Source organism: Manacus vitellinus, unplaced genomic scaffold, assembly GCF_001715985.3.
Source record: "Manacus vitellinus isolate BGI_N305 unplaced genomic scaffold, ASM171598v3 scaffold_68_pilon, whole genome shotgun sequence".
Classification (NCBI taxonomy): Eukaryota; Metazoa; Chordata; class Aves; order Passeriformes; family Pipridae; genus Manacus; species Manacus vitellinus.
This window is the reverse complement of record NW_021940744.1, coordinates 414,801-442,701: the sequence shown is the minus strand read 5'-3', so window position 1 is coordinate 442,701 and position 27,901 is coordinate 414,801. Positions and strand designations below refer to the sequence as shown.

The 27,901-nt window shown below is 46.0% G+C and overlaps 1 protein-coding gene across 1 annotated transcript; it reads right to left on the bottom strand.

The window, feature by feature from the left end:
• Positions 1-204: 204 nt before the first annotated feature.
• Positions 205-27,467, bottom strand: DHX9 (DExH-box helicase 9). The gene is made up of 29 exons (XM_029964013.1): positions 27,250-27,467; positions 26,478-27,187; positions 26,131-26,225; positions 24,800-24,940; positions 23,326-23,440; positions 22,989-23,101; positions 22,462-22,607; positions 19,221-19,267; positions 18,709-18,842; positions 18,000-18,089; positions 17,743-17,904; positions 16,360-16,437; positions 15,850-16,041; positions 15,072-15,213; positions 14,503-14,585; positions 13,279-13,435; positions 13,021-13,121; positions 12,212-12,425; positions 11,924-12,018; positions 11,706-11,779; positions 10,917-11,069; positions 9,165-9,325; positions 6,828-6,939; positions 6,087-6,248; positions 5,857-5,984; positions 4,538-4,767; positions 2,589-2,704; positions 1,096-1,296; positions 205-662 (listed from the first exon to the last, which is right to left on the bottom strand). The coding sequence occupies exons 1-29, from the start codon at positions 27,465-27,467 to the stop codon at positions 392-394; spliced, it is 4,641 nt and encodes a 1,546-aa protein (XP_029819873.1). The 3' UTR covers positions 205-391.
• Positions 27,468-27,901: the final 434 nt, after the last annotated feature.

Here is a 27,901-nt window from a genome sequence, read left to right as displayed (position 1 = left end):
TGCAGCAACGCTATTTGCACAGCTTATTAGACAACTAAGAGAAATCCCCACTGAGCCCAAGATGTAATTTGGAATCTGCTTGGCAGAGAATGGTTTTAGACACTGAAAAGGTTTCCTCAGAATGCCTCATATCTCCAACAACCACAATTAACAACAGAAGGCTCCAAAATCCAAACCCAAACCCAAAATCAAACATATGGCATGTAAGTCTTTACAAACAAACTCTTTATTAAGAACAAAATCATACAACTTGCAGGAAGTTCCCTAAGGGCATGATATATTACAGAGCTGTACTGGTACTAAGGAACCAAAACGGCAAACAGACTTGGGAAGAGGAAGAGAGGAATTTGGGAGAGGAAGTCCCTGGAAAGACTTCACTGCACTTCCACCACTACCAGCTGGCCCTGCTCGGGTCCCCGAAGCCTCCCCGGTAGCCCCCGCCCGCTCCTCGGTACCCCCCTCCTCCCCCTCCTCTATAGCCGCCTCCACCTCCGTAGGGGCTCCCTGGGTATCCTCGTGCTCTGGAGCGCCGGCCGGAGTATCCGGAGTATCCGGAGAACCCGTACCCGCCGTACCCTCGGCCCCTATGGGGGCCTCCCCAGCTCCTGGAGCCGCCGTTGTCGTAGCGAGTCATCTTGGGGGGGCGGGGGCCGTCCCCGAACCTGCAACGACAAACAGCAGAGCCTTGAGACAGCCTCACAAATTCCGCTTCCTAAAGGCTGCAGGAACTGCCAAGATCCTCAGCTGAGCCACCTCTGGTTTCTGTAACAGAACAGTGTTGGAACCACACCTTTTCCACTTCGGAAGCTTTCCTCTGCTTCAGAAGCAAGGCATGAAAACAAGGGGCGATCGAGGGGTGCAAGCCCAGCCAAATATTTATTTCCACAAATAGGTTTGCCCAAAATAAATCTGGATTATCTTTTCTTTAAAAAGTCACAGTGTTTTGCAAAGAGGTGATGACAAGCTTTTATTGCCGAGATTCATGTGTCCTGCCTGTGGAAACAGGCGGTGCTCTGTCCCCACCAGGCTTTGCAGGGAGCATTCCACACACCCAGGAGCCAAAGCCCGCGGCTCCTGCGCCGCCCCCGGGCTCACCTTGTGTTGGCAGCCAGGAGGGCCATGCCCGCGGCCGCCGGCCTGGAGAGCTGCCGGATGACGGTCAGCATGCGCTCGTGTGCCGGGTCCAGCTGCCGGATGATGGCGGGATCTTTGGTCACCTCCACCACCAGGGCCTCCACGGCGGCGCGCAGGGCCGTGATGCAGGCGGCCGGCACGTGCGGCATCCGCAGCTTGATCCTGCGGCACAGAGGAGGGTCAGAGCCACCCCCACTGCCGGGCACCAAGACGGCCCGGGGAGCGGCTCCTCCTTGAGCCACAAACCTCCAGGCTCATCTCTGAAGTTCTAATTTGGGGCAGATTGGCCCCAGTGAAGGGCCAGATTTGAAAGATCCCTAAAATTTGACATTGCTAAAATGTAACTATTCTTCTGTCGAAATTTGTTCTTGAATTAAAACAAATGGCCATGGAGATGCTCCAAGGGCTGGAGCCCCTCTGCTCTGGAAACAGGCTGGGAGAGCTGGAGTTTCTTGGGCTCCAGGGAGACCTTAGAGCCCCTTCCAGTGCCTAAATAGGGCTTATAAAAAGGAGGGAGAGGGACTTTTTATGCAGGCAGATAGTTACGGGACAAGGTGGAATGGTATCAAACTGCCAGAGGGCAGGGTTACACGGGACATTGGAAGAAATCCTTCCCTGGGAGGGTGGGGAGGCCCTGGCACAGGTTGCCCAGAGAAGCTGTGGCTGCCCCTGGATCCCTGGAAGTGTCCAAGGCCAGGTTGGATGGGGCTTGGAGCAACCTGGGCTAGTGGAAGCTGTCCACCTGAGATGAGCTTTAAAGTCCCTTCCAACCCAAACCATTCTGGGACTCTGTCATTCTATACTCAGATAATATCAATATGTAACTTCTTGCATCAAAACAGAAAGATACAAAAATAAAAAGTGAACTAAGAACATGAGGCTCCAAGATTTTGAAAGCTCCAGGCCACCCTCAAAAATGCTAGTGAATTAAGGTTAAGCATTTCTTTGCCTCCATTTCACCAACCAGGGGGAAAAAATGAAAGAACAAAAAGACACCCAGATGGTATTTGGTCAAGGCCACAAAATTTACACTGCCAGAGGCAATCACTGCTCTCCTCAAGCTGTTTCCAAGACTTGAAAACAAGGTTTCCTCAGCCTCTCTCTGAAGTGGAGGCCCAAAACTCCTCATACCTCTTATTCACCTTCCAGTTAAAGAGGAAAAACCCAGCAGTTTTTATGGAAACTGCCTGGTGTCCTGTTTTCAGCTGAAGCAGATAATCTGCATGGAACAGAGCTCCAATAAACCCCTCCCTTCCTCACAGGAAACAAAGGTGATGCCTTCCCAACACACCTGTGGTGCAGGGCCTGCTCTGGCCCTGTTCTAGGGATATTTTTGTCCACAGAACTGACACTCCCCCTCAGTCAGGGGGCTTGGAACTGGATGGGCTTTAAGGTCCCTTCTAACCCAAACCATTCCATGATTCCATGATTCTGAGCACCAAGGAGGTCCATACCAGTCATCCACCAGAATGAGCTCCCCATCTGACAGGACTTTCTTGGAGGCAAAGAGGAGCAGCTGCAGTGGGCTCACCAAGGTCATGGTTTTGGCAGAGATGGCTCGTGTTCGAATCTGCAGGTGAGAGAGGAAAACAACTCTTGAAATGGAAAACGGATCCTGACCTTCCCCTGGACACTGAAACTGGAGAGTTTTGTGAAAAAAACCCCGCCCAACAACACACGAAAAAATCTACGTATAATGTTAGGAGATTACGAGAGCAAGTGCACAAACAAAATTTAATGCCAGGCTGATGTTTGGAGTGTTTCTGTACTGGCTGGTGTAAAAAAACCCATCAAACCCCAACAGCTATTTAGAAATACTCATCTTCTGTGTCTGCAGTTATGCAGCTGGGGTTTAGCAAGAGCCATCTCGTGCTTTGCCAGCCTAAAAATGACCAAGGCACAGCTGAATTATCTTCTCACCTTTTGCATTGCTGGGGCTGTGATGAAAAGCTGCTTCAGTAGAGTCCTACTCATGCAAGTGTGCCAGGCTGCTTTCTCACTTTATAGAAACGAGACCTTAAGCTTGAACTCGAAGTGAGCACTTGGATTTCTGACCTGAGCCAGAGATAACAGCCCTGACTACCCAGCTCCTGCCCCTCACTTTAAAGAGGAACAGAAGAGCAGCACTTTAGATTTCAGCCTCCCACCCTGACAGCTCCTCTCTCCCTTCTTTCGCACAGCAGAATCTGTTGTACTTGTTTGTCCTCAGGGAGAAGATCTGCTCCTACCTGGAAGTCACCACACACACTCAAAAGAGAGAAACTTCCAGAATAAAAACTGTGGCAAGGAAATGGCCAGTGCAGAGCCCTGAAGTTCCTGGTGAGACAGAGGACGCCAAGTGCAGCGGCAAATGGACAACCACACCTCAGAGAGGAACTTCCCTTCAGCAGGTACCTCCTGGGCAGGGAGAGAGCTGCACACAAACCCTTCCTGCCCCCCAGCCTCACCCAGCTGTTGCCGTAGCCACTGCTCAGCCACTACCTTAGTCACCCCTCGTTTGCCATATGTATGTTGGTTTAATAAAGCAAAGCTTTTTGAACTCAAAAGTCTTTTGGTGTTTTCAGGGAAGCTCAATTTAGAGAGATGGTCGAGGGGTATTGTAGGTCTGACCCTCCTGGGATCCTGACACAGAGAGTGAAGAGGGGCAAAGCCTCACCACAGCTCTGAACTATGGATGTGAGAATCCAGATTATCAAGGCAAGATCCCAGCCAGTGCCCAAAGGGTTTAAAATTTCATTTGTTACCAAACATAAAAGCATTGCCTTTGTTTGCTCCTACAAATACAGGTGAGCAGGAGCAGCTGAGCTCATGGAGGCCATCACTGGAGCACAGGAGATCTCACAGGGCTTCCAGAGACATGCTGAGTACACCAGATCCAGGGGATGGAGGAGCACATCCTGGGGACCCTGGGGAAAGCATCCTGGGGTTCTTAAGAGATGCTTGGGAAATGGGAATTGCCCTCGGCAGATGACAAACTACCTTCAGGCTGAAACAGGAGCACCCCACTTCCATATTCCATGCCCCTCTTTTCTCCCTGGATTCATAAGTAGCAGAAGTGATAAGGGTAAAAATTCTCTGGTGCCCGATGAGCAAGAAAGAGCTCCCAAAACAAACTCTGAAAGAAGGTAATCGTTTAGATTCCTCTCTGTGATCTGGCTGTTGTCACAAAACTCACAGGAACTTTCTACTGGATGTGGTTGACTTGAAGCTCCTGGGAGGCTGAGTGACACCAGGACCACATAAAGTTCACTTTCTGGAAAGCAAACCAACCAACAAACAGCCCCTCCCCAAAAAACAAGCTAAATATTGCACAGTCAGGTTTTTTCCTTATGGTTTCTTTACCAAGAAGAGCCTCTTGAACAATCTGGCAGCACGTGATCAAGAACAAACCCAAAAGCTTTACCTTTTCTCCAAAAACGAAGAAGGGTGATGGATACTTGATGTCCTGGCTGCTGAAAGGGCAGTTGACAGATGATTTGTGGATGAGAGCGTTGTGCCCCTCCGTGGTAAGAATTTTCCTTTTCTCCTTGTGGTAGCAGACGTTGGGGTAGACCCCAAAAGCCAGCAGGGAGATGACAACATCCAGGTTATTATCTGGGCCAGTGTTGTTGAATGGCTGAGTCATCAAACACTCTGTTGGCAGAGAACAGAGGAGTGGCTCAAATCCACAGGACATGGAGGAGAGCACAGCAGAGCTGTTTAGGATCCTGGATCAGAGCAGGGCTGTTTAGGATCCTGGACCAACGCATTTTCTGATTCAGTCCACTGGTAGAGGCGCATCTGCTCCCCAATGACCTCTGTGCTCAGAGCATTTCAGCTCTACATTCAACTTTTAATTTCTTAATGGAGAGCAAAAAGCTGAAAAATACTGCTAACAAGGAGGTATTTTTCTTTCCCAAACTCTTCATAAACAAGGTTGCCCAGAATGTGCTGTACCACAGTGTGTTTACTGTCATTTGTTCTGGAGACAGAACTTCAGGGGGAGGTCAGAATGGATGCTTTTATTAGTTTATTTGTTACAAACCTCCCCAGAGTCTCTGGGAGCTTGTTTTCAGGTCATCTTGCCCAGAAAGAAAGTTAAGGGTAAATGCAGCAGTAATCCAAGCAGCGCGAGGAGAAAAAAATTAAAGGAATTTAAAGAAAAAAAAAAAAAAAAAGGAAAAGAAGGAGAGATAAACATCTACTAAATCCAACCAGACAAACCATTTCACTGAGCTCCTCAGCAACATTTGGCTAATTCAGAACCTGGTCAAGTTTAAGAATTTTATTTTATTTTTTCCTAGAAAATGGAATAATTTGGCACACTGCTGCACACCCCTCCTGCAGCAGGAGTCACAGGGAACACAACACTGTTCAGCTCACACAGACTCCCTGCTCAGGCTAAAGGAAAGGAGGGGTGAAGTACAGCACGTTTTGGAGATGTAAAAGTGAAGGAGAAAGAAAACCAGGGAGGTAACACTCTAAGGACAGCTGCTTAATAGATTTTCAATCCTGCAGTCCTAACCTCAGCCTTCAAAACCAACCTGTGTTGCACCACAGCCATCACAGCTTCTCTGCTTTAGGAGACAGCACTAAAATTCCATCTAAAAGCAGAGCAGTGTTATGGCAAATCCACTAAACCCTCTGTGCTTGTGTGTTCAACACAGACTATCCTGCTTATTTATTTATCACCTCAGAATGAAAAATGCAAATTCTTAAATTACTGTGTCCAAGTAGAATCACCTTCAGGGAAGCCAGAACTAATAAGTATGTCTTTCAGCTGGACTTTTGCTTCCCAAGTCATTCTAAGAGTGGCCATGCTGAGTCTTTTGTGCTCACAAAACCTCTTCTCTGCTTCTTCACCACCCATTCTGAAAAGCAAACAGAGGGAATTACAAGTCTGGTCAGGGAAGGGGAAAGCTCACACTGTGTTACCCACGACTCCCCCTCAGCAGCTGCGCCAGACAACGTACCTTGCATCGTCCCAGGCCTGGAAGACAGAGAGCAAAGCCACGTGATCCGAGTACCTGGTCCCAGCAAAATTCCTATGGACATAACCCAGGCGTTTGCCCTCATTGATGAAGGGCTCAGGGAAACAGGTGGCAGCAGAGATGGTACAAACAGCATCTCCCACGCTGAAAGGAGCCACAGAAGGGATCAGGGTCATTCAGTTCCTGCTGCAGCACCTGCTGCAGGCTGCTGGTAGCAGTGCAGCTTCTCTGCTACAGACCTCAGTAATCTACCAGAGTTCTTCACTGAAACACTTCTCTGGAAGTGGATGTTAAATCAGGTCTATCTTCCCTACCCTCCTCCCCATCCACACACCACCTTCTTTAGGTGAAAAGGACCCTGCAGCCATCACAATGACAAAGCAAAACCTGGGGATTCATTTTAATCCTTACCTCAGTGCCAAATTCCATGTCTCCCCACCTCTAGTTCACGGTTATACTTAAGTGTTTCCAGTCCCACTCTTAATTCATAAATATTCAGGCTCCACTGATCTGTTGCAGTGAACTCTCAGTTTCATAACTACTTCATTCCCTACACTAGAAGTTATTTCTCCTCTGCTCCCATGAATATTCAGTCTGCTCTCCCCAGCTGCAGCACTTATTGCTCATCTAGATATATTGTTTTTTCTCTCATACAGTGCATGTCAAGAGGCTCAGGAACTCAGAAAAACAAGAACAAGACACTGAGATGAGTACTCAACTTACTAAAAAATGCAGCCCATGATCATCATCTTGCCCAGACGAGGCTCAATGGGAAGCTTGGCCAGGATTCTTCCAAGAGGTGTCAACTCATCATTGGAATCCAGGGCATCCAGCTCTGAAACAAGATGCCTTCTGATCAAAGGGGGTTAACTAGTCCCAGAAAGCCTTAGATAAAAAATACAGAGTTTCTGTGTGTTTAAATGGAACCCCACCTGTACTTAAGTTTAATGTTGTTTACAATATTGCCAACCTGATTTTCAAAACTGGACTAAGGTCAGATAGATTTTACTTTAGCTTTCCAGATGTTTTCCTACCTCCTCCACAGTTAAAATAATCACTATTTAATTCACATACGTGTTTTTCCATTCCTTTTTTAGTTTGTTTCTGTACAAACCACCATTACATTGCTAAACTTTCTTCAAGTCCCTATATTTGATCTAATCACAGCCAACTGTGGAGTCTTCATTGCTGCTGCCAGATCACAGAATTCTCTTCCTCAATGTCCTAGTTAGAACAGCTGGGACCAATTCATCACTGGATGGGTGTAACCCAAAACTGTGTATTCTATAGCCTTCCATGCCATTTCCCAGAAACCGTTATCAATAGAGCATTTACACCCTCTGCCCAGAGCAGCCTGACTCCTCAGGCTATAAACTAGGCGTTAAGAGGCGTTAAGATAGGAAGATGTTCCTGTCCTCACACCCTTCTATGGAATTCCCCGCTCTGAGGGAAGGACTGAGCATTCCTGCCTGAACTGGAGAATATATAAACTTGGAGTTTTGGAACCTTTTTACCACTCGTGGGATCCAGAGGAAGACTGCAGCTCACCGCTCTCAACCAGACTGAGACCACCACCCTCAAGCGGACTGCAATCACCACTTTTGACCAAACTGCAGCAGCTCTCCCACCAGCAGGTTTTTTTCCCCTCTCCCTTTAGTTTGGACTTGGGGGGCCCAAGGAACACCACTTTGCTTATGCCCCAGGGTGCTGGGTTATACATTTGGGTTTTGTGGGTTAAGACCAATTGTTTGTCTGTATAATTGTACTTATTGTATTATTTTATTAAATTGTTATTCTGACTTATAATCTCTCTTTTGAGTTGAGTTCATTTCCCCTGCTGGTCAACTTTTAAACCAGCACACTCAAAAAGAGACCACCACAAACTCTCTCTTCATGAGGCTTTACCTGCCTTTTCCCCCTTCCATTACCTACAAATCATCACCTGTATTCATCCTCAAAGCTATCAGGAGTTTTTTTACATTAAAAAAAAAAAAAAGCTTTGTAGCCTCAGCAATTAAACAGGAAAGGAAACACATAAAAGACTCCTTAGCCACCATCAAATCCATTTTTTCTTGGCACCTATTGAACCCAAAAGCCTAAAGAATACTTTGAAGAGTAACATCTCACCTTCCTGAAAATGTACTAGCAGTGTACCTGCACTGAAAAATCACAGGTCATCCAGGAGAGGGAGGCACCTGCAGAAACAGCTACTTGGTGTTAGAGCTGAAAACATTTGCCTTTTCCCCTGGCTCTGCACTTCTTATCTACACAGTGAGAAAAGCACTTACAATTTTAGACCAGAAAGTCATTAAACTTGAATGCCTATCCCCAGCTCTGTTTTTTACTCTGGTCGCCCCCCTGTATACAATCAAGCAGATATTTCAGTTGTTAAAAATTTTAAGAAGTGCTTATTTACTGACATTTGCAAAGTATGCTGAGGTTTGACATCACTGCTTTACACCTAAAGCATAAATTTAAGGTTCCTCCCTGCCCCATTTTATTTATATTCTAGATAGTTCCTCGAAAAAAGTGGGGAGACAGCTCAACTCCCACCTCAGTTTCTCCTGGCTTTTTATGCAGATTTATAAACTGGAGATTTAATTACCTGAGAATATTGGATCTTGGGTCAGCAAACTGTTCAAAGCAGTAATTGTACAATGAACTAGCAACCTCTCTTTTTCAGTGCTTTTACAGCAGCTTTGTGAATGCCTCAGGCACTGGACTGAGTCTGTGCTGCACACAGCAGTGCCACAGCTGGAAAACAGGAAGCTGGAAGCTAACATAAGTTACTGGTGAAACAAAAAAACAAGCCTCGAGTTTGAAGGCTCAAGTTTCTCAAAGGAATGACCCTCCACTTGGGAATTCAAGTATTTCTTCAGCTGCACAAGCCACTGCCACCCACACGGTGCCTCCAGGAAACACCTCAGAGTGTCCCACAGCGTGTGCTGCTCACACAGCCCAGCAGGGGAGGTGCAGCCTTGCTCAGTGAGCAGGGACACGGAAAAGCACTGGGACACAGGGAACACAGCTCCAGGAACAGCCTGAGGGCAGCCCAGGTACCTCTGAGCGTGCGCTCCGCCTCGATCACCGCGTCCAGGGGCGGCGGCTCGATGGCCTTGGCCAGGAACTGCCCGATGCCGCCCAGCCGCAGCAGTTTGATGCTCAGAGCGATCTCGTGGAGTGGCGTCCGGAACATTTCGGGTGTCATGTGAGTCTGCAGTCTGGGATGAGAAGAGAACAAAGAAGGGTACGTTTCACTGAGCACAGGCTTTGATCACCACGAGGGGTCATTGCACCAGCACAAACTACTGCCCTCCAAAGCCCCTGAGCCAACCCACGGCTCTCTCTGTGCTCCTGGAGCCTGGGCCCTTCTACTAGGAAATTCCATGCTTCTCCTCTGGGCTAAATCTGCACTGGGAATGCACACAGGGTGTAGCCCTCACATCCCCACTGCCTGCTGTGGCTTCTACCACGAGCTGACCACACGGAGCCTGCATGGCTGGAGCCCCACTCCCAGCATGGCTGTGTCCAGCCCTATACATCCCTTACCATCATCTCCTCTTCCACTCCTGAGAGACAACCTGCTTGCAGCCCTTTTGTACAAGCACTTCTCTACCTGTCCCATCAACTCCAAACCACCCACTCCTCCTGCACACACTTTTCTGATCACTAAAAAGATTAAGTATTTCTGCTGGATGTTTTCCAAAGGTAATTTTTTGGCAGGAAAAAAGACCTGATGGAAACACACAGAGCTCTCAAGTCTTTAGCATAGTGATCCTTTGTGATCCTTCAGCTTGCTGGTTGAAATATGAAGTCCAGGGAATGACTGCATTCAGCAACAGGCAGCTAAAAAAGGTTTCAAACACTTTGAACAGATATCCAGGTTCTGCTGGCACCAGATTTAGACGGTATCTCTCAAAAGATTATCTTCACAAGTCCACAAACCCTTTCCAAGGCACCATGAAACTAGTATATTTTGGGTTTATATTCTTTCAAGGAAGGTAACTTTAAAATCATGAAGTCCCATGATTACTTCAGTAGCCCAAAATCAGGTCCCTGTCAAAAATTGTTAATTAAAATCACTCCACTGTACTCGACAGCAGATCTAAATAAATTTGAGCAATTCAAGGAGAGCTTTTGATCAACTGATGCTTTCAGAGGTTACAAAAAGTTGAACATCAAAACAGTTATGCTCTAACAGCCAGAGAAAGGGGCACTGGAACTTTCATGAGGGAGATCAAACATAGAGTGTAACAGCTGTGTAGACTTTTCCAACCAGCAAAGAGATTTCCATGGCTCTAGTAACGGAGAAACAGCTTGGCAGAGAGAAGAGGTCAAAAGTTTCAGCTCAGGGAAGGTGCCAGCGGAGCATGAAGGGGCTTCCTGGCCATGGAAGGGGATGCAGAGAAAAGCAACATCTGCTTTCCCTGCTTTTTGCCACTTCCATGACAGAATTGACTGTTATGTGGAGAGGCCAGGTGCCCTCAATGTTTGCAGGCAGACTAGAGCCTCATCCTCACTACAAAGCTCTTTTCTGCCTTGCCTCAATTCCCAAGCAGTATTATTTTTCCCCTGAGAGGTTCTGTAGGTTGCAGTGAAGCTCTTACTGATAAAATCATCAGCTACTTATCCACCTCATACTATGGGTGAAAGCATTTTGAATAGGTACGTTTTTTAGCCAAAGAACTGCGATATTTCGGTGTGAGCTGACATCACACATCTCTCTGTGCCTTCTGCAGTGATTTCCGCAGTGTGACCAGAGCAGCACACAGCAGTCTGGGGGTATTTTGTCCCTGCAGAGCACGGCCTCACCTCTCAAAGCGAGCTCTGCTGCACAGGTGGAAGCAGAACCCGGCCCGCACACGCCCAGCTCTGCCTTTGCGCTGCTCCAGGTTGGTTTTGGATGCCCAGACTGTGGCATAGTTTGTCATGTTGTTGTGAGCCGTGAACAGCTTCACTTTTTGCCTGTTCCAGGGGGAAGAAAAACCACTGAAGATCAGAAGCTCTTCACCTTATGTCCTGCCAAATCAGTTCTTATTTTATTGCTTGAAGTCACATTGCTTAAGAAGCCAGCCACCCTGTCTGAGTAGCTGAGCTTTGGTTAGTTAGGCATGGATCTGGAAGCTAAAGCATCACTCTTTAAAAAGCAATGCCCCAAGCCACACACAGATGTTCTCACAACTGCCTCAAAAGCTTAAAATTATCTTAAAATCATGAGCTCCTCGGGTGCACTTTGCTCAGAGAACATGTCCAGCAAGGCAGGATCTGTAGGAGACTACAAAAATCTTCCCTCTTTTCCATCAGACAGACACTGAGGGTTTGTAACACTCATCTGGCAGATGGCATCCATCAAATTGGCGTGGAGACTCATTGACACCTCACATGAATAGTGCCAGCATGACCAACCCAGCCCACTGAGATGCCAGCGTGGTGTGTCACTGTGCTGACCGGCTGAAGACAATGCTAATTTGTCCTGAGTTAGAGTCCTCACGCTCAGCTCTGGGAGCATGGGAACACAAGGCACCTCTGTGCGCTCCCAGAACGTTTTCTGCATTCCCAGGGGTAGGATTTACAAAACAAAAAGCTGCTTCATGAACTCACTTGCAGGAGTCAATAACAAAGACCACGTCGTTGATGGTAATGCTGGTCTCGGCAAGGCTGGTGGATAAAATAACCTATAAAAACCAGGAATTGCAAAGTGACGTTATTGGTCTGGAATAGCTGAGGATGAACAGAAAATAAACTACAGAACTTAAATAAAAAATTCAGCAATACATTCCCCAAAAGCCCAGAGCTGCACACAGAGAAGGCTCCCTTACTTTGGTCACTCCGGGAGGCACGGGATCAAACACTCGACGTTGTTCTTCCAGAGGAATTTGCGAATGCAGAGGTAAAATCCTGTACTGGTGGCCTCCTACAACAGGAATACAAGAAGGTTGGTAACTACTACTATGTGACTCTCATTTCTTCTTTGCACAACATAAAAATTTCTGCTCATTCACTTCCACAACAAATTAGCTCCCTAAGCCTCTCATCCAACTCCCATCCTCGCACAGCCAATAGTTTCCTTTGAAAAAGATGAAATATAATAAAACAGCTGCTTATACCAAAGCGTGGGTTCATTTCTAGATGCTTCTGCATTGTATAGATCAAATTCCAGCCAGGCAAGAAAACAAGGACAGCTCCTGGGACATTCAGAGTCTTGATATAAATCAGCAGGGCCTCAATGAGCTCAAAAGAGGTTTCTCTCTCGTTCAGCTGAGCCATGGAGTGCTTTGTTTCTGGGCCATATTCACCACTGCAAATAAGGTTGCAATTGGCCTACCAAAAAAAAAAAAAATCATATAAATTAATTCACTCAGACTATAGAGAGTGGCTGGCCAGGCACACAGGAAAATGAGATATGTGGGTAGTTGTCTCTCAAGAAAAACTGGCCATCTTTTAAAAATTTCAAATGACTGGCCTAAACAGAAGTTTCAAATCTACAAATTAAAAGCTATAGAAGTGACAGTTTCTTGACAATGTATGAGAGCACTGACAACATCAACTGCAAGCAAAGAAGGGAAAGAATCTAAATTTTCACCCTGAAAAGGTATCACCAAGCTCATGCTTCCCTGTTTCTTCTTCCAAGGTCACCAATCTTTTCATTTTCAAAACCATTTCAGTTCTAGCTTTAAAGAGAAGTAGATTGACAAAACACGAGAACTTTGGCTTCAGTGAAAAAGAAATTCTTCAGTTTAGAAGGGCAATGGGAAAACTAAGTTGTATTGCTGAATTTAACAGCAATCTCAGAGATTAAAAATAGGAAAGCTGCTACAAGTGTTTTAGTTCAACAATGCCACATGAATTACACTTGAGTTAGAGCCCTAAAACTGGCACTTGTTCAATTTTTCATATGGAAAAAGGTCAAACATACGTCCTCATCTTCACCACTTTCTTCATCCTTCTCTTTCTTCTTCTTCTCCTTTGGTGGAGGAACAAACTGAGTCATTTGAATACAATCTTCCAGAAAATAATCTGCAAGGACAGACAGGTGATCAGGACTGACTGCCAGAAACCTGTGTAATAATTCTTCTCATCATCTCTCCAGAGTCTCCTGACATAACTGGGATGTTTCAGAGTATGAACAAAAGAAAAAGTAAAGCAGCTGCTGGAGGTGCAACCAATGGTTTACCTTGGACAGGAAAGGTTCTGCCGTAGACCTCGATGATGGGACAGTTGAAGAAGTATTCACAGAACATACTAGTGTCAATGGTGGCAGACATGAGGACAACCCTGATTTCAGGGTAGGCCTGAATGACATCCCTCAGCACCACCAAAAGGAAGTCAGTCTGCACACAAGGAGAATAAAAGAGTCATTAACTTGCTACTCATAAAAAGCAATATCTTCCCAAGAGACCAGAAGGAACTACACAGACATACACATCTACTGAACAGGAGTTTTACTGGACAAGAGAAGTAATAAGTAGCATAAAAACATTCTGTAATCAGAAACTGTTGTCAGTGCTTTATTTTGAAATTACTGCAATTCCTGGGGTAAGTAAATTTTAGGATTTCCAGTATAAAGAAGGTAGTCTAAAAGTAGTCTGCTTCCTTCCTAACAATACATTACAACCTCAGGTCTTTATAGACTTGGTTTACACATAAAGTAGCTACAGTTCATAAATAAAAAAAAATGTGCAGGTGTATGTGAAGTTTATAGTTCTGTTTAAACATGACATTTATTTAGTTTTGCCATGCAGTTACGCAGGCCCTTTGTTCCAAAGGTATAATTCTTATCTCAGTCAAAATTTCAAAACTTGTATTTTACATCATTAATTGATGTAGAGAAAAATGTGTGTTGCAATTCCACCCAAAGGAGACCCCAAATTCTGTCCAAACAAGCTTAAATATCCTGTCAGAACTTTGTGCTTGCTCTCGCTCTCATTGTGGCAAGGCTGAAAATGATACAGAATAATCAAGGGGACAGAAAATGTTTCCCATTTCTTAAATAGCATTCAATCCCTCCCCTACTTCTACTGCAGGGTCTGTAAAATATCACCAGTAATACAACACTGTCAGTAGGAACAGAACTGCAGAGTAACAGTGCAATTTAGTGTGCTCCCCTGTTTGGACAAGATGTGCTTGTGCCATGGTGTTCTGTTCTCCAGAGGGGACCAGGACATTGGAGATGCTAACAGGCAAAAAGAGGGCAGCAAGGAAGCATAAGTCTTTGCTCTGCTAATCAGGTAAGGAGTAATTAAGAGCTTCTAAAAACATTATTGAGGATGGAAAACTGACATATATGTCCCTTAGTAAGACACAGTTTGCTCTCACATGTTGGCTACTACACACAAACACATCCACAAGTTAAACAGTAGCACAGAGAGATCAGGACTGCAGTCAGCAGCTCACTCACATTAATGTCTCTCTCATGGATCTCATCAACAATAACATGGCTAATGCCACGGATCCCAGTCTCCACCTTTCTCAGAAGAACACCTGAAAAAGCCATATCAGGTAAATGTTCCTGTAACAGAGCAATCTTCCCCCTCTCAGCCCCTGGTTTAAAAACCAGGAAGTGTGCAGGCTGCCCAGCCCCTTTTCCAACCCATCTCTAATTGCCAGGCCTTCATCTGTACAAGTGACAGCAAGGGCATGAAGCATTACCACCTGAAAGACTGTTTCACCCTTCCCACCCAATGCTGCCTCCCCTTCTGCCTCTTAAGGACAATTATATGGCAATTTTACCTCTTCATGGGATAATTTCTGTGTGCTATCAGACCTGTATTACCAGACTTCTGAATAACAGCCTTAATTTTTCTCTGCACGACAGCACATCAGCAAACTTGTACCCAGAAAAACCCTTTTCAATCCCTGAAACAGGCTTCCTACAAATTTTAACCGAACCACATCCCTGCTTTTGCTGCTAACTCAGAGTGTGGACCCACAAGGAATGAGCTGCAGAGGTAGCAAAGCAGTACAGACCCACGGTGCAGAACATGATGCTGGCGTGGGGCCGAGGCAGCACGGACTCGAAGCGCACGCTGTACCCGCAGCTCTGCCCCGGCTCCTCTCCCCGCTCGTAGGACACGCGCTCTGCCACCGACACCGCGCTGATCCGCCGGGGCTGGGGGGGAAAGGGTGCCCCGACTTAATGATCAGCTTACAGAACTTAATCACAACAGCACTGAAAGCAAGAAAATAAATCGGAAGTGCTACAGGTGTCCTGCCCTCAGATTTCTTCACGGAGTAATCATTAAACACCAGTGTGTGTAACGACATGTTTTTTTCTTCTGAAATGATTAATTCTACATATGAAATCACAGAGCAGGGATATGAGGATACATGGGAACTACCAGCTGGCATTTGCCAAATCTTTTCCCCTCAGCCTGACGAAAAGATTTCGCCCGGGAAAGGTACAAGCCAGATTATCCAAACTGAAGATCTGTGAAAGAATAAGACTCCAAATGAAGACATACATAGTGCTGAGGTTTCTCCTACTTGTATTACTGAGGAGAAACCTTTATGAACGATGTCCTGCAATGATAATCAGGTTCCTCAGCACATCCTTCTATCATTTAAGGCCAGGCTGGACAGGGCTTGGAGCAACCCGGGATAGTGGAAGGTGTCCCGGCCCATGGCAGAGGTTGGAATGAGATGAGCTTTACGATCCCTTCCCACCCAAAGCATCCTGTGATTCTGTCCTAACTGACCTGTGATTTCTCATACCCACCCCAGAAGTGCACTGCTCACACATCCCCACCTGTGTCACCACGATGTTGCACTCGGCAGCCCGGCCGGTTCTGATGTGTTCATCCAGGATGTACTGGGGCACTTGGGTGGTTTTGCCACAACCAGTGGCACCACGGATGACAACAACAGAGTTCTGACGGACTGTATCCAGAATTTCACTCTCAAAATTCTTCAGAGGTAAGGCCTCTCTCTCTTCTTGGATCTGGAAAAAAAACCCCAGCACATTCCCAAAATCTCCAAAAATCAACCTGTTCTGCTCCACACCCATACCCTGTCTCCCTTTTCTACACTTTTCCCTTATACAAAGGAAAAACTTCGGAAGAACAGATAACAGTTTGTATTTTTTCCTGACACAGCACAACACTCCCCCACACCCCTCCCAGTGGAACATCCAGTCCTTCTGAAAACGTGTATTTCTGCTGAAATCCAGCCTTACACACTTTGTAGACATTATGTTCAACCCCTTCTGGAAGAAAAAGAGACTAGTGCAAGCACAGCATGTCACAGGAAGCACACTTACCCTCTGTAATTCCTGATCCTGCTCCAGACGGTACATGAAATCACTTTTCAGATCCATGCTTATTTGCTCTGGAGTGAGCTGCAAGTACAAGACATTGTTTGGAGGCTTTTTGACTCCTTATCTACATTCTAACTTCAATATCAAATCAGGCACTCCAACATAATCATCCCAAATGTCATCATTTCCTACACAACTCCCTGAAATCAGTTACATCGATGAGCTATTTAATGTCATTCATTCCAGCATATTAAAATTAAATGTTCATCCTCTAAGAAGTTTCTCAAAAAGATCCAAAACACTGAAAAAGAACAATTGCTTAAATTGAAACACTTTAACTGCCTGAAAAACACACTCTAGTCAGCAGGAAGCCAATGAGATGATCATTCAGACAGGAGTTTTTAATGTAAGGAATGAACTAATGTAAGCACAAAACCACACACAGAACAGCAGCTGAAAACGGAGAAGTGAACAGAGAGGGAAATTCATCAGGCAACTCCTGTATTTCAACTACCAAAGAATTGCAAAGAAACTCAAATTTGTTACCAAAGAGCAAACTGCTTTTGCTGCAAATAAGTTTGTGCACCACAACTAGCACTGATGAGATTTGAAGTCAGCTCAATTTGCAATGTCCACACATATCCTGCTTATGTGTTTAAAACAACACCCAAATCTACATCAGCTCCATATTTTTTAAAAGTCAATACATAATGATCAATGTTAAATTGATGTCATTTATCGAGTGAAAGAAAGTATTAAATTACTGGTTTGGCCATACACACTCTGATTCTCTGTTGTAGGAAACTCAAGTTCCTGCCCTGAGAGTCTTTTCTTACCAGGTTATACCAGCCAGACCAAATTACCCTCTGAATTTGACAACCCAGTGATTTTCCCCTTCTCCCTCATTCTACCATGCCACATTGTTGCTTTTCATTTGTTCTGTGCTGAATGGGACTAGAAATGACAAAAAATAGGAAATTTGGCTGATTGTGTAATGACACTTGGCATGGAGTAGTTTCTTCTCCCAGAAAAAAGTCCTAGCATGGAAATATGGGAAAGAGAAGCTAAGGAGTTATAAATGACATGTCCGTGATCTTACCTTGTAATTTCAATTATAAGCTTTGTATGGGCTGCAGAGTGGGAAGTAAAAAGTGAAACAAAGAAGAGAATTGGGACACTCAAGACACTGCTGCTCAATACCTAGTGAAACACAAAGTAAACACAAAGAATTCCCTGCCTCCAGGTCAAAAAGGGAAGAAATTTTATCAGTGGACTGTTTTCTCCTTTGGAATAGCTTATACTTTAAATCCTGGGGGAAAAAGCATTTAAAAGTTCTGGAAGCACAGGGAAAACAATCAACAAATCAATTTTTTAAGTTAACCTTACATTTGCCAGAGGACCCTCATCAATATTGCAGCCAGTCCAAGGGTTCCAGTTGGAATGAGGTGGTGACCAGGGAACAACTCCTGTGTGACTTTGTCTCTGTGATGGCTTGAATTGGGCCAACTTTCCGACATTGATCAGAACTGGATTACTGGGATCTTCAGGCTATAATTCCAAAAGCAGAGAGGGCAAAGACAGGTGAATGCATTAAACGAGCAGGTGTGATGTTACACACTGGAGTATCTCAGCCACACACTCACCGAAGGCACAATCTCCAGGGACAGCTCCCGGACAGTCTTTTGCAGCTGATTTTCTAAGTCAGGAGACAGTGACACCTCATAGGGTTCCAGCTAGGAAATATTGAAAAACTACACGTCAATATACACAAAAAGACAGACTGTGGGAGCCAGAACTGTGGGCTGAACCATCAAACAGGACCAAAGAGTATCATCAGTTCAAAATTCACATTCTTGAAATGTTTTGGTGACTTTTCATCAAATAAGAATCTATATTATTTTTAAATATTCGAATTTCATTTCGGAGGAACACATTCTCAAAGTTGCTACCAAACACCTAAATAATACATATTATTTGGTGTGTGCGTATATAGAGAGAGAGAGAGAGAAATTTGAATACTCAGCAAACGCTCATGTGTCAGAGAATGAATCCAAACAGCTGCGCACAAACAGAAATACTTAAGCTTGTAGAAACATTTTACTGAAAAAAGCGTTTGTTACAAATACTTTTTCATTTAAAATTAGTTACTGCTCCATTCGCATACCCATGGAGTTATATTTCTGATCCAAATCACTGGACAGAACAGAAACAGCTGCTAAACCAAAGAAACAAAATCAATAACTTGTAAGATGTTAAAATATGGAGAGCAGACTCTAACTCACTCATGTTTATGGCAGTGCTTCTGTGTCATGAAAGGAAAGCAGTAATTCCGGCCCCTCCTCCCAAACTCACCGACTCCCCTTTCTTCTTTGTTTGCCCAGAGTAAGGCTCGATGACCCCGAGGTGGTAGAGCTGCCTGACCAGGGAGAGGGCACAGGACTGTGCTGCCAGCTTTTTGTTGGACCCGTGCTCGCGGCTGAAGATCCCTGTGGCACACAGAAGTCAGAGCTGCAGGAGCCCATCAGTCACACAGCTTCCACAGAAGACACTACTCTGAAACAAACTCTCTGATTGTACACACAGGGAAGTTTCAAATCTTGATAAATCCAGAGTTTCAACCTAAAATCCAACAGCCCCCTCCAGCAGCTGCCTCACACTGGCTGTGTGATGTTGCTTACTGACAAGTCCCGTGAAGTCTTCCCGCAGTCTTCCAATACCATCCAGCAGCATCACACAGAGGATCCCTCACCTCTGGAAGTGGCTCCAACACGTAACTATGATAAAGTCTGTACCCATAAACACTCCTCCGTACCAACACCTGCCTCTTGGTAAGTTTAAAACTTCCTTAAAATAGGAACACTTACTTCTGCCCAGCTGCTTCACATAAATGGTCATTTCTGCGTTAAAGCTCCTGCAAGAGAAACAACACAAAGGTACAATTACCAGTAGCTGACACTGCAAACATATTCACTCTTTCCAATATTTCTAGGCAAAGACACCTCTGTCCTCAGTTAGAAATTGTCAACTCATCAGTGACCAAGGTAAAATATCACTGCTTTTAGTCCCTTTAACCCCAAATTAGTCTGTAACACACCTGCCATCAATAGAACCAGTCGATTTGATAAGAAGAATCCTGCAAATGCCGCTGTTCAGCATTGAAATTTAAAGCCTTATTAATAGGAAATATGTTCTGAGCTGTCCAAGTTTAAGGAAACAATTATAAAGCAGGTAGGACATTAATGTAACATTAATGTGCACCCTACTGTACCATTAACTGTATCCCACATTAGTGATTAGATGATCTAATCACACGATTATTAGATTAGATCTAATCGCTAATCACACTAGTGATTAGATACTAGTATAGCACTAGTAACTCACTAGTAACCTGTGTTTCACAACTCAGATGCACCATTTGATACAGCTACTCTGCTTTTTACCACATGATTGGCCAGCCCAGAGCACAGCCAAAACCAAACCAAGTCATTCAGTCACAGACCACTGAACTTATCTGCACAGGAGGAGACAGAATACTTGAATTTGCATGAATTTCCATTCCCTTATTGCCATAATCTGGGAACAGCAGAGCAACTTGTTACTGAGCAACTTACTGAGCAACCTGTTACTCAAGTAACAGAGTTCCTCAAGGTAACACTGCATAGCAAACCTAATAGTTTGCTTAGTGGGCATGGGACCAGTTTGTTTAAAGGTCAACTGGTATACTGATCACAGAATCATAGGATCATGGAATAGTTTGGGTGGGATGAGACCTTAAAGCTCATCCCATCCCACCCCCTGCCACGGGCAGGGACACCTTCCACTAGCCCAGGTTGCTCCAAGCCCTGTTCAATCTGGCCTTGGACACTTCTAAGGATGGGGCAGCCATAGCTTCTCTGGGCAACCTGTGCCAGGGCCTCTCCAGTCTCCGAGTAAAAAATTTAGGCTTAAAGAAAAACATAATCTTCAACAGAGGAGGATGGAAACCAGATTCGTGTTTTTAAGAACCCCAGACCTAAGCCTGTGTTTGCCAGATGAAAAATTAAAGCCAAATTCTTGTAAGACAGGATTTAACCTGGCAAATGTGACTCAAGACATGGAACTGGGCTTTATTGGACTGAGATCCTCTTTGGAAACTAGGCCTTGACACTTGCCCAGCTGCAGGCAGAGCCTTGCACCCGTGTCCTTCATTTCTTGCTGCAAACAAACAATAAGAAAGGTTAAGTGAGTGATTTAAATTTCAGGTTAGAGCTCCTTCCTGTGCTACCAGCGAACTGACCTTCAGGCACAGTGGCTTCAGGGGTCGAAGGCCACTGGCTCTCAGGGACACAACGGCCACCTAAGACACGGATGACAGTATGTTTCTCAGCCAGGCCTACAGTCAGCATTCAATCTCATTCTCCTCCACCTGAGGGGAGAACAGCAACACCAGAAATCAGTTTGCAGCAGAGTCCCACATGATTCCCTAGTCCAGCCGTGTGAGCGTGCACAGATCTGTGGTGTCGCTCTCCAGCAGGAACAGGAGGAGGCGAAGGCATCCCATGCTTCTGATGGAATCCCAACATGGAGGAGCCACATCCCACCCCTTAATGTTGAGTTCTTGCTTTGTGTTTTAGGAGAACCATGTTTAGATTTACAACACATACCCTCCTGACATTATTAAAGTTTCTGAATCCAAATTTCCCAGTTATTACTAAGTTCTTAGACCATGAATGTGATTAACTGACCACAAATGTCTGAAAGCAAGGCTGACAGATCTGTTATAATTCTTTTATAATTAATATCTCTGATCATTACTCAAAAAGCCCAAAAATGGACTGGCAGGATGCATGGCAACTGGTATTTCTTAAAAAAAACTCCTACCTAAGCTATATAACCATCCTCAAAACTCCAAAACATCTGAAGTTATCCCCCTCCTGTTGCACACACCCAAAAGGATTGACTCCAACAGTTTGCTCTCTCTTAAAAAGCCCTAGAACACATTAGGATTGTTAATTAGATGTTACAGCAGGTAGTGAATTCCCCCTTCTGCCATTCCATCCAGGGAAACTCACACAACCTTCCCTGGATAAACAGTAAACAGGAAACTCTGAAATGCCCTCTGGAAGAACAAGAGCCAGGCTGAGAAACATACTGTCATCTGTAGTCATCTCATTCTGCTCCAGACTATCTACATTAAAATACATGGGCTTTCATGCCTTTACCTGCACAACGTGCAACAAAACGAGCTGCACAAAAATTCCCTAAGCTACAGGAGAAAAGAAATGCTCAGAAACTAAACCTACAACAAGCATATTTTAAATTCCTAGTACTGCACAAACTAACTTTTTTTGTCACTCACATTTAAGGGAAAGACATGGCCTTGCCTGAGAGACATAAATGGAGATGAAGTGACTTGAAGACAAGTTTTAAATGAGAATTTACAGCTTTCTGCACTGATACAAACATTTTAGATATTCTAAATGCTTGGAAGTCTCAACAAAAGAATACCAGAAGTCCTGCAAGTGAGACTCTCACGAAAGGCTGTAATAAGAAAATTCTCTTGTCTTTCTAAAAACATCAACTCTCATAGAACACAAGTTTATACAATGCAAAAAACCCAACCTCGGACCCAGCCAGGAGGATCCAGCAGCAGCAGCGTGCCATTGTTTCTGGCCACAAAGCATCACCATATTTCACCAGAAATACAATGTCCTGAAGTTTTGATGATTTGTAGAGACTGTTTCCAGGGGTAAAGTAATAAAAACCATCAATTCTTTATGCACAATCTGCTATGAGTTATTTCCATTTGGGGAAACACATGCAAATTCTCTGATGGAATGGGCTGAAAGTCAAGAAAGAGTAATATCCAGTTGGTCTCAAGTGAAACCCTCAAAACTCCTTTGGGAAGATTCTGTCAAACTAATTTTTCCAGTAGAAGATTCCAGTGTCAAAAACGTTAACTGTAATACAAAGAGAAATAAAATGTCCTTAAAGCACATTTCTACATAAGCAAATTTAGGGATGTTGTTGGTCCTGGCTAAGACCACTGTGGAGCACTAAAAATAAGTGTGAACAGCCACTGTCACCAAACCCTTTGTACACAGACAGTGACTAAAACTACCAAACCTGTTGTGATCAGGCCCCATTTCAGTGTATTTATATTCTTCCTGGATCTTCTCCTTTTGGAAAAACTGGTTCAGACGTGCCTTGGCATTTTCCAAGGTCCAACCCCCATGAAGGTCAGCATTTAAGTCCACTTCTGTCTCTGAGGTCTAATACGGAAAAGAAGAGTATCATTTACTAGTTTTAAACATTCTTACAACAAGTCTTTCAAATAACTCACCCAGATTCTATAAAATAATTAAGGCATTACAGAAAATGCTAGAGAGTCCTCAGTAATTCCTTATTTTCACAACAAAATGTCTGTACAAACACTTGGATGTTCACAGTATCCAGAGTGATTTATTTTGTTCCTAGCTTAAGCAAATTACCTTTGTTAAAAGCCAGTGAGTAAATCTGCAGCTTAAGCTAAAATCAACAGCAAAATATCAAATGAAAACTCCAAGTTTGATTACAAATGCAAATAACAAATTAAAGGGGGTGAAATAGATACCTGTTTAAGAATTAAAGGAGAATTCCATAGTACGACTTACCTCCTGACCTTCTTGCTCCTCTTTCCTTGAATAATAATCTTGCAAATTCGCACCCCGATCCCACTGAGCTCCATGACTGCCACAGTTTCCAGGTGCTGCACCTGGGCCATTGCCTATCACGTGGACAAAACCAAAAATAAAATAACCCCCCCAAAACATATTCTCAGCAATGGAGAGGCATTTCCTGGCAATCTCATAGGCCATGACTAGTCCCTCAGATCTCACGGTCATTCACACCTCTGTCCCAAAACTGTGTCTCTTGTCTGCAGAGTATTTGGGAGAAAAATCACCACCCAAATACATCCAAATACACACAAATTACAGTTTTCAGCCTTACCTACTTCACCTTTTAAAAGCAAATGTGGAGGAAGGGGTCCTCCCAGAGCTGAACTGGAACCAGTGACATCTCTAGCTGCTTCCTGTGCTCCATCAGGGGTGTCACCTGGGGCTGGCTAGAAAAGGGAAGGAAGGAAAACCTCACCACACTGGTACAGAATAAGTTTTATTGTTCAGCTCAAAACTGGTCAGGCAGTTTAAAGAGCTCAGGCAACATTACACAATAGTTATCCCCAGTAAATATGCAATAGTTACTACCCAGTAGCAACCTCAATAGTAACACCCTTTAAAAACTGAAAGGAACGCAACTATGGGTGTTTGAACACTGAATTGCCGTCAACTAACTGGCACATCAAAACCTAAATATCAGTTCTGTTCCCACTCTGGGTTTCACCCGGGCTAAAGAGGCAAGAAAGTTGAGAAAACAGAATTACTCTCTTCCTTCCCAACAGATAACACATAACTTCATGCTTTATTTACTTTATTTTTTTCTCTAAAATTGTTGCAATGACAGAGTTACCCTCCTCCTCAGCCTTTATGTGCTAGTCACTGCTGATGGTTCATACAACATCATAAAAAGCAGAGATCCTGTCACATACCTGAGGAGCTGTGGCTGCAAGCAGTTATGATTTAAAAAACGCCAAATTTTCAATATCTGGTTTGAGGTATTTGTGATTATTATTTTTTTTTTGTATTTTTTTTTAAGTACACAGGATTGTGCATATATATATTATAATATATATACATGTGGGGTGAAGTCACAGCCCCACAAATGAAGTTTGAAGGATTTGGAGTGTTGCAGAGTGTTGGGTCATTTCCCGTGAGAGCAGTGGAGCTATTAGATAGTTCCCATGGACACAGCCTTGAGCTGTGTGGCTAAGTGCAGGTGCTGCATTCCTGGATGTTGTTGTAAGAATATGTTTGTGTTGTGTATGGGAAAGTAGAGGTGGGAGAACTGAATAAAAAAGCTGCCTGCTGCCTTGAGCAGGCAGACATCTCTTTGTCTCATCATCCTCGTGTGTGTTGTGTGTCTTCTTCCCCCCTTGGACCCGGACCCTTCGACAGATACCCACCGACATATACATACATATATATATATATATATATACATACATATATATTATAATACGTATCTAAAACAATTCCCAGTGTCAGGTGTGAGTACTCAGCACTTTTAAAGTCAGGTTGCACCTCACAGGGACTCTGAGTTCTTTCCAGCCTCATCAGCTTTGCAGCTTAACACGCAGATGTATGGACCAGATCATCCCACAACATTCAGTTGGACTCGATGGTCTTAAGGATCTTTTCTACCCTGATATTCTGCATGCATCCCAGCTTTCCAGCACTGCAAGCACAAGTCTCTCACACTCAATCCTCATCGTTGTACAGGGGACTGAACTCCTGAGTGAAACACAACTGGGAGCATCCCACTGCCAAGAAAGGTCAGGCTTTGGCAAGGAGAAAGAGCAGCTTACTCCAAAAGCAGGGACTTCATCCTTCTTCATCTCGTTCACCCGCACCAGGTAGTTGATGAAGTCTCGGGCAGCGTTGCTCTGCGCGTCCTTCTTGTTGGTGGAGTTGCCCATGCCCACGTAGTTGAACCCTTCCACTCGGACCTGAAGGGAACAACACACAGCTGGGTGGGTGAGAGGGGCCTGCAAACCAGCAGCACTGGCTGAAACACCAAAGTCTGCTTGCTCATAAATACAGCAGAAATAATGTCGCTAAGTGTTGTTATGTATCACTGGACATAGCCATATATTTCTGCAGGGTTTGACTGTATTCTTTGTGCCTACTAAAGAGACTCTCACATTCTGAAAACCTCCATTCTCAGAGCACAAGTGCTTCCCAAAACCTTGTGGAAGAAGACGAATCAATGTAGGAAGGGACCCTGGCAACACACAGCAGCAAACTCTGCCCAGGATCACCTTCTTCAACCATAATCCCAAACCCTTGGACAACTAGGACAGGAGTGAGCCAGTGTTCCCTCGAGCTTAGCTTCACATTCTTGCAGATAAAAACATGTGATTAATTTGTGATTTTTTTACTTTAAAGCAGCAATTCTATGTCCTGGACAATGACACCTCCAACCAACCAATAACTGCACTGGATTCACAGCCAGACTGTGGAAATCAGCAAGAAAGAATGTTTTCATGAGACTGATCCTTTCACCTGTTAAGTTTCCATGGATGCTCACAGGGCATCAACATACAAAAACCAGAACAAGAATATACATATATTGTATAATATAGAATATATATATTAGTTTCTGTATATTAGTTTTCACAAGAGCATGGAAAGACAGGCAAAAGGGAATGGATTTAAACTGACAGCGAGTAGGTTTAGCTGGGATATTGGGAAGGAATTGTTCCCTGTGAGGGTGGGGAGGCCCTGGCACAGGTTGCCCAGAGAAGCTGTGGCTGCCCCATCCCTGCAAGTGTCCAAGGCCAGGCTGGACAGGACTTGGAGCAACCTGGGCTAGTGGAAGGTGTCCCTGCCCATGGCAGGGGGTGGCACTGGATGGGCTTTATGGTCCCTTCCCACCCAAACCATTCTGGGATTCTGTTAATCTAACTGCACATAAACCCACTCCATCTGAGTAATGCTCAATCTCAGTTAAAACACCTTGAAAACTGTTTTAATATCACTGTGCTTCTCAGTTTTGCTATTGACAGGGAAGACAAACAGGAAGGAAGGGTAAAATGACAAATTCAAGGTGTTTAGTGCAAATCCATGGCCCAGCTCAGAAACTGACCCATCCTGCACACTCACTGCCAGCTCCTCCTCAGAGCCAGCCTGAACTCACAGCTCCCACATCCACACTATCCGGAGCCAGGAGCAGAGTACTGTTACAGCCTAGCCTAGGAGCCACTCCAGTAGGAATTCTTTGATACGTTTCATCTCAAGTTCAACCGCAGGCCAAACCTCTCTGCAAAGGTGACACACAGCTATTTTAAGTGCAAGAAGGACCACACACACGGCGTGCAGACACCACCCTTAAGAAAACCGATTCCTTTTCCCTGTAGCAGCATCCTTCCGGCTGCTTCCCTCCTGCCCCTCCCTTCACACCATGCACACAAAGCCGGGACTGTGAACCCTCCCTGAGCCCTCGGCTCCCAGCGAACCCCCTCCGGGCCGGGCAGGACCCCCGACCACGCTGGCAGAGCCCCCCAGATCCCCGGCAGCGACCCCAGGCCCCCTGCTCTGGCCCCAGGTTCGCTCTGGCAAAGCCCCAAGCCTGCACCGGCAGGGTCCCCAGGTCCCTGTCACAGACTCCAGACCCCAGCAGGGCCCCGGGTTCCCCGGCAGAGCCCCCACATCCCCCTGGCAGAGCCCAGACCCCCGTCACGGCCCCCAGACCCTCGGCAGGGTCCCCTGTCACCTGCCCCCCGGCAACATCCCCAGAGCCCCGGCACAGCTCCAGGTCCTTCCCGGCAGCGAGCCCAGACCCCCCGCACGCCCCTAAGCCCCCGACAACACGCCCCAGACACAGGCAGGACCCCAGACCCCGGCGGGAGCCTCCCGGACCCTCGAAGCGACACCAGCCCGCTCGGAGCCCCCAGAAGACCCCCGCACGGCCCAAAGCCCCCCGACAACACCTCCCAGGACAGCAGGGCAGGGACCCCAGACCCCCGGCGGGCCTCCCGGACCCTAGGAAGAGACAACCAAGACCCGCTCGGAGCCCCCAGATGCCGCGCACGGACCATAACACCTCCCGGCATGGACACACAGAGCCCCTGCAGGGCCCCTCCACAGGCCCTGTGGCCCGAACCCGGCGGGCAGGCCCGCACCTCGCACAAGGAAGGTCTGGCGCCGCGCCGCCGGCGGCGCGGATCTCGTAGGCACCGGCAATGACCCTCCGCCTGCCGCACCAGGCGCAGTACAGGTAGTTCTTCAACGTCCCCTATGGCCGGGCGGGGCGGGCCGGGCCTCCGTGGGGTCGGGGGCTCCCTGAAGGTCCGGGGCAGGCACCGCCCGGCAAGCGGCAAGCGGCAGCGCCTGCGCGGCCCGGCGGGACGGCGGCCGGGAAGGGCCCGGCGGGGCGGGCACAGCCCCGCCCCTCAGCGGGGAACGGCTGTCCGTGAGGGGCAGAGCCGGGAACAGCGCCCGGGGAGCGCCAGAAGTGTCCCTCGCTGGAGACATCCCAAACCCACCTGATCCAGGTGACCCTGCCCTGGCAGGGGGGTTGGACTGGGTGATCTCCAGAAGTCCCTTCCAACCCTAACAGTTCTGGGATTCCCTGTGATTCCATGGAGATGCTCCGAGGCCTGGAGCCCCTCTGCTCTGGAACCAGGCTGGGAATGCTGGGGGAATTCACCTGGAGAAGAGAAGGCTCCAGGGAGACTTTAGAGCCCCTTCCAGGGCCTAAAGGGGCTCCAGGAGAGCTGGAGAGGGACGTGGGACAAGGGATGGAGGGACAGAACACAGGGAATGGCTTCCCACTGCCACAGGTCAGGGTTAGATGGGATATTGGGAAGGAATTGTTCCCTGTGAGGGTGGGGAGGCCCTGGCACAGGTTGCCCAGAGAAGCTGTGGCTGCCCCTGGATCCCTGCAAGTGTCCAAGGCCAGGTTGGAC

Bases quoted from the DNA above. Each gene is read 5' to 3' on its own strand.
- DHX9 (XM_029964013.1), bottom strand. From the start codon at position 27,467: ATGTCTCCAGCGAGGGACACTTCTGGCGCTCCCCGGGCGCTGTTCCCG. The intron at 27,188-27,249 runs GCCCGCCCCGCC...CTGGTGCGGCAG, and splicing joins CCCGACCCCACGGAGGCCCG to GCGGAGGGTCATTGCCGGTG. The intron at 16,438-17,742 runs GTAAGGTTAACT...TTGTACTTGCAG, and splicing joins ATGAGGGTCCTCTGGCAAAT to CTCACTCCAGAGCAAATAAG.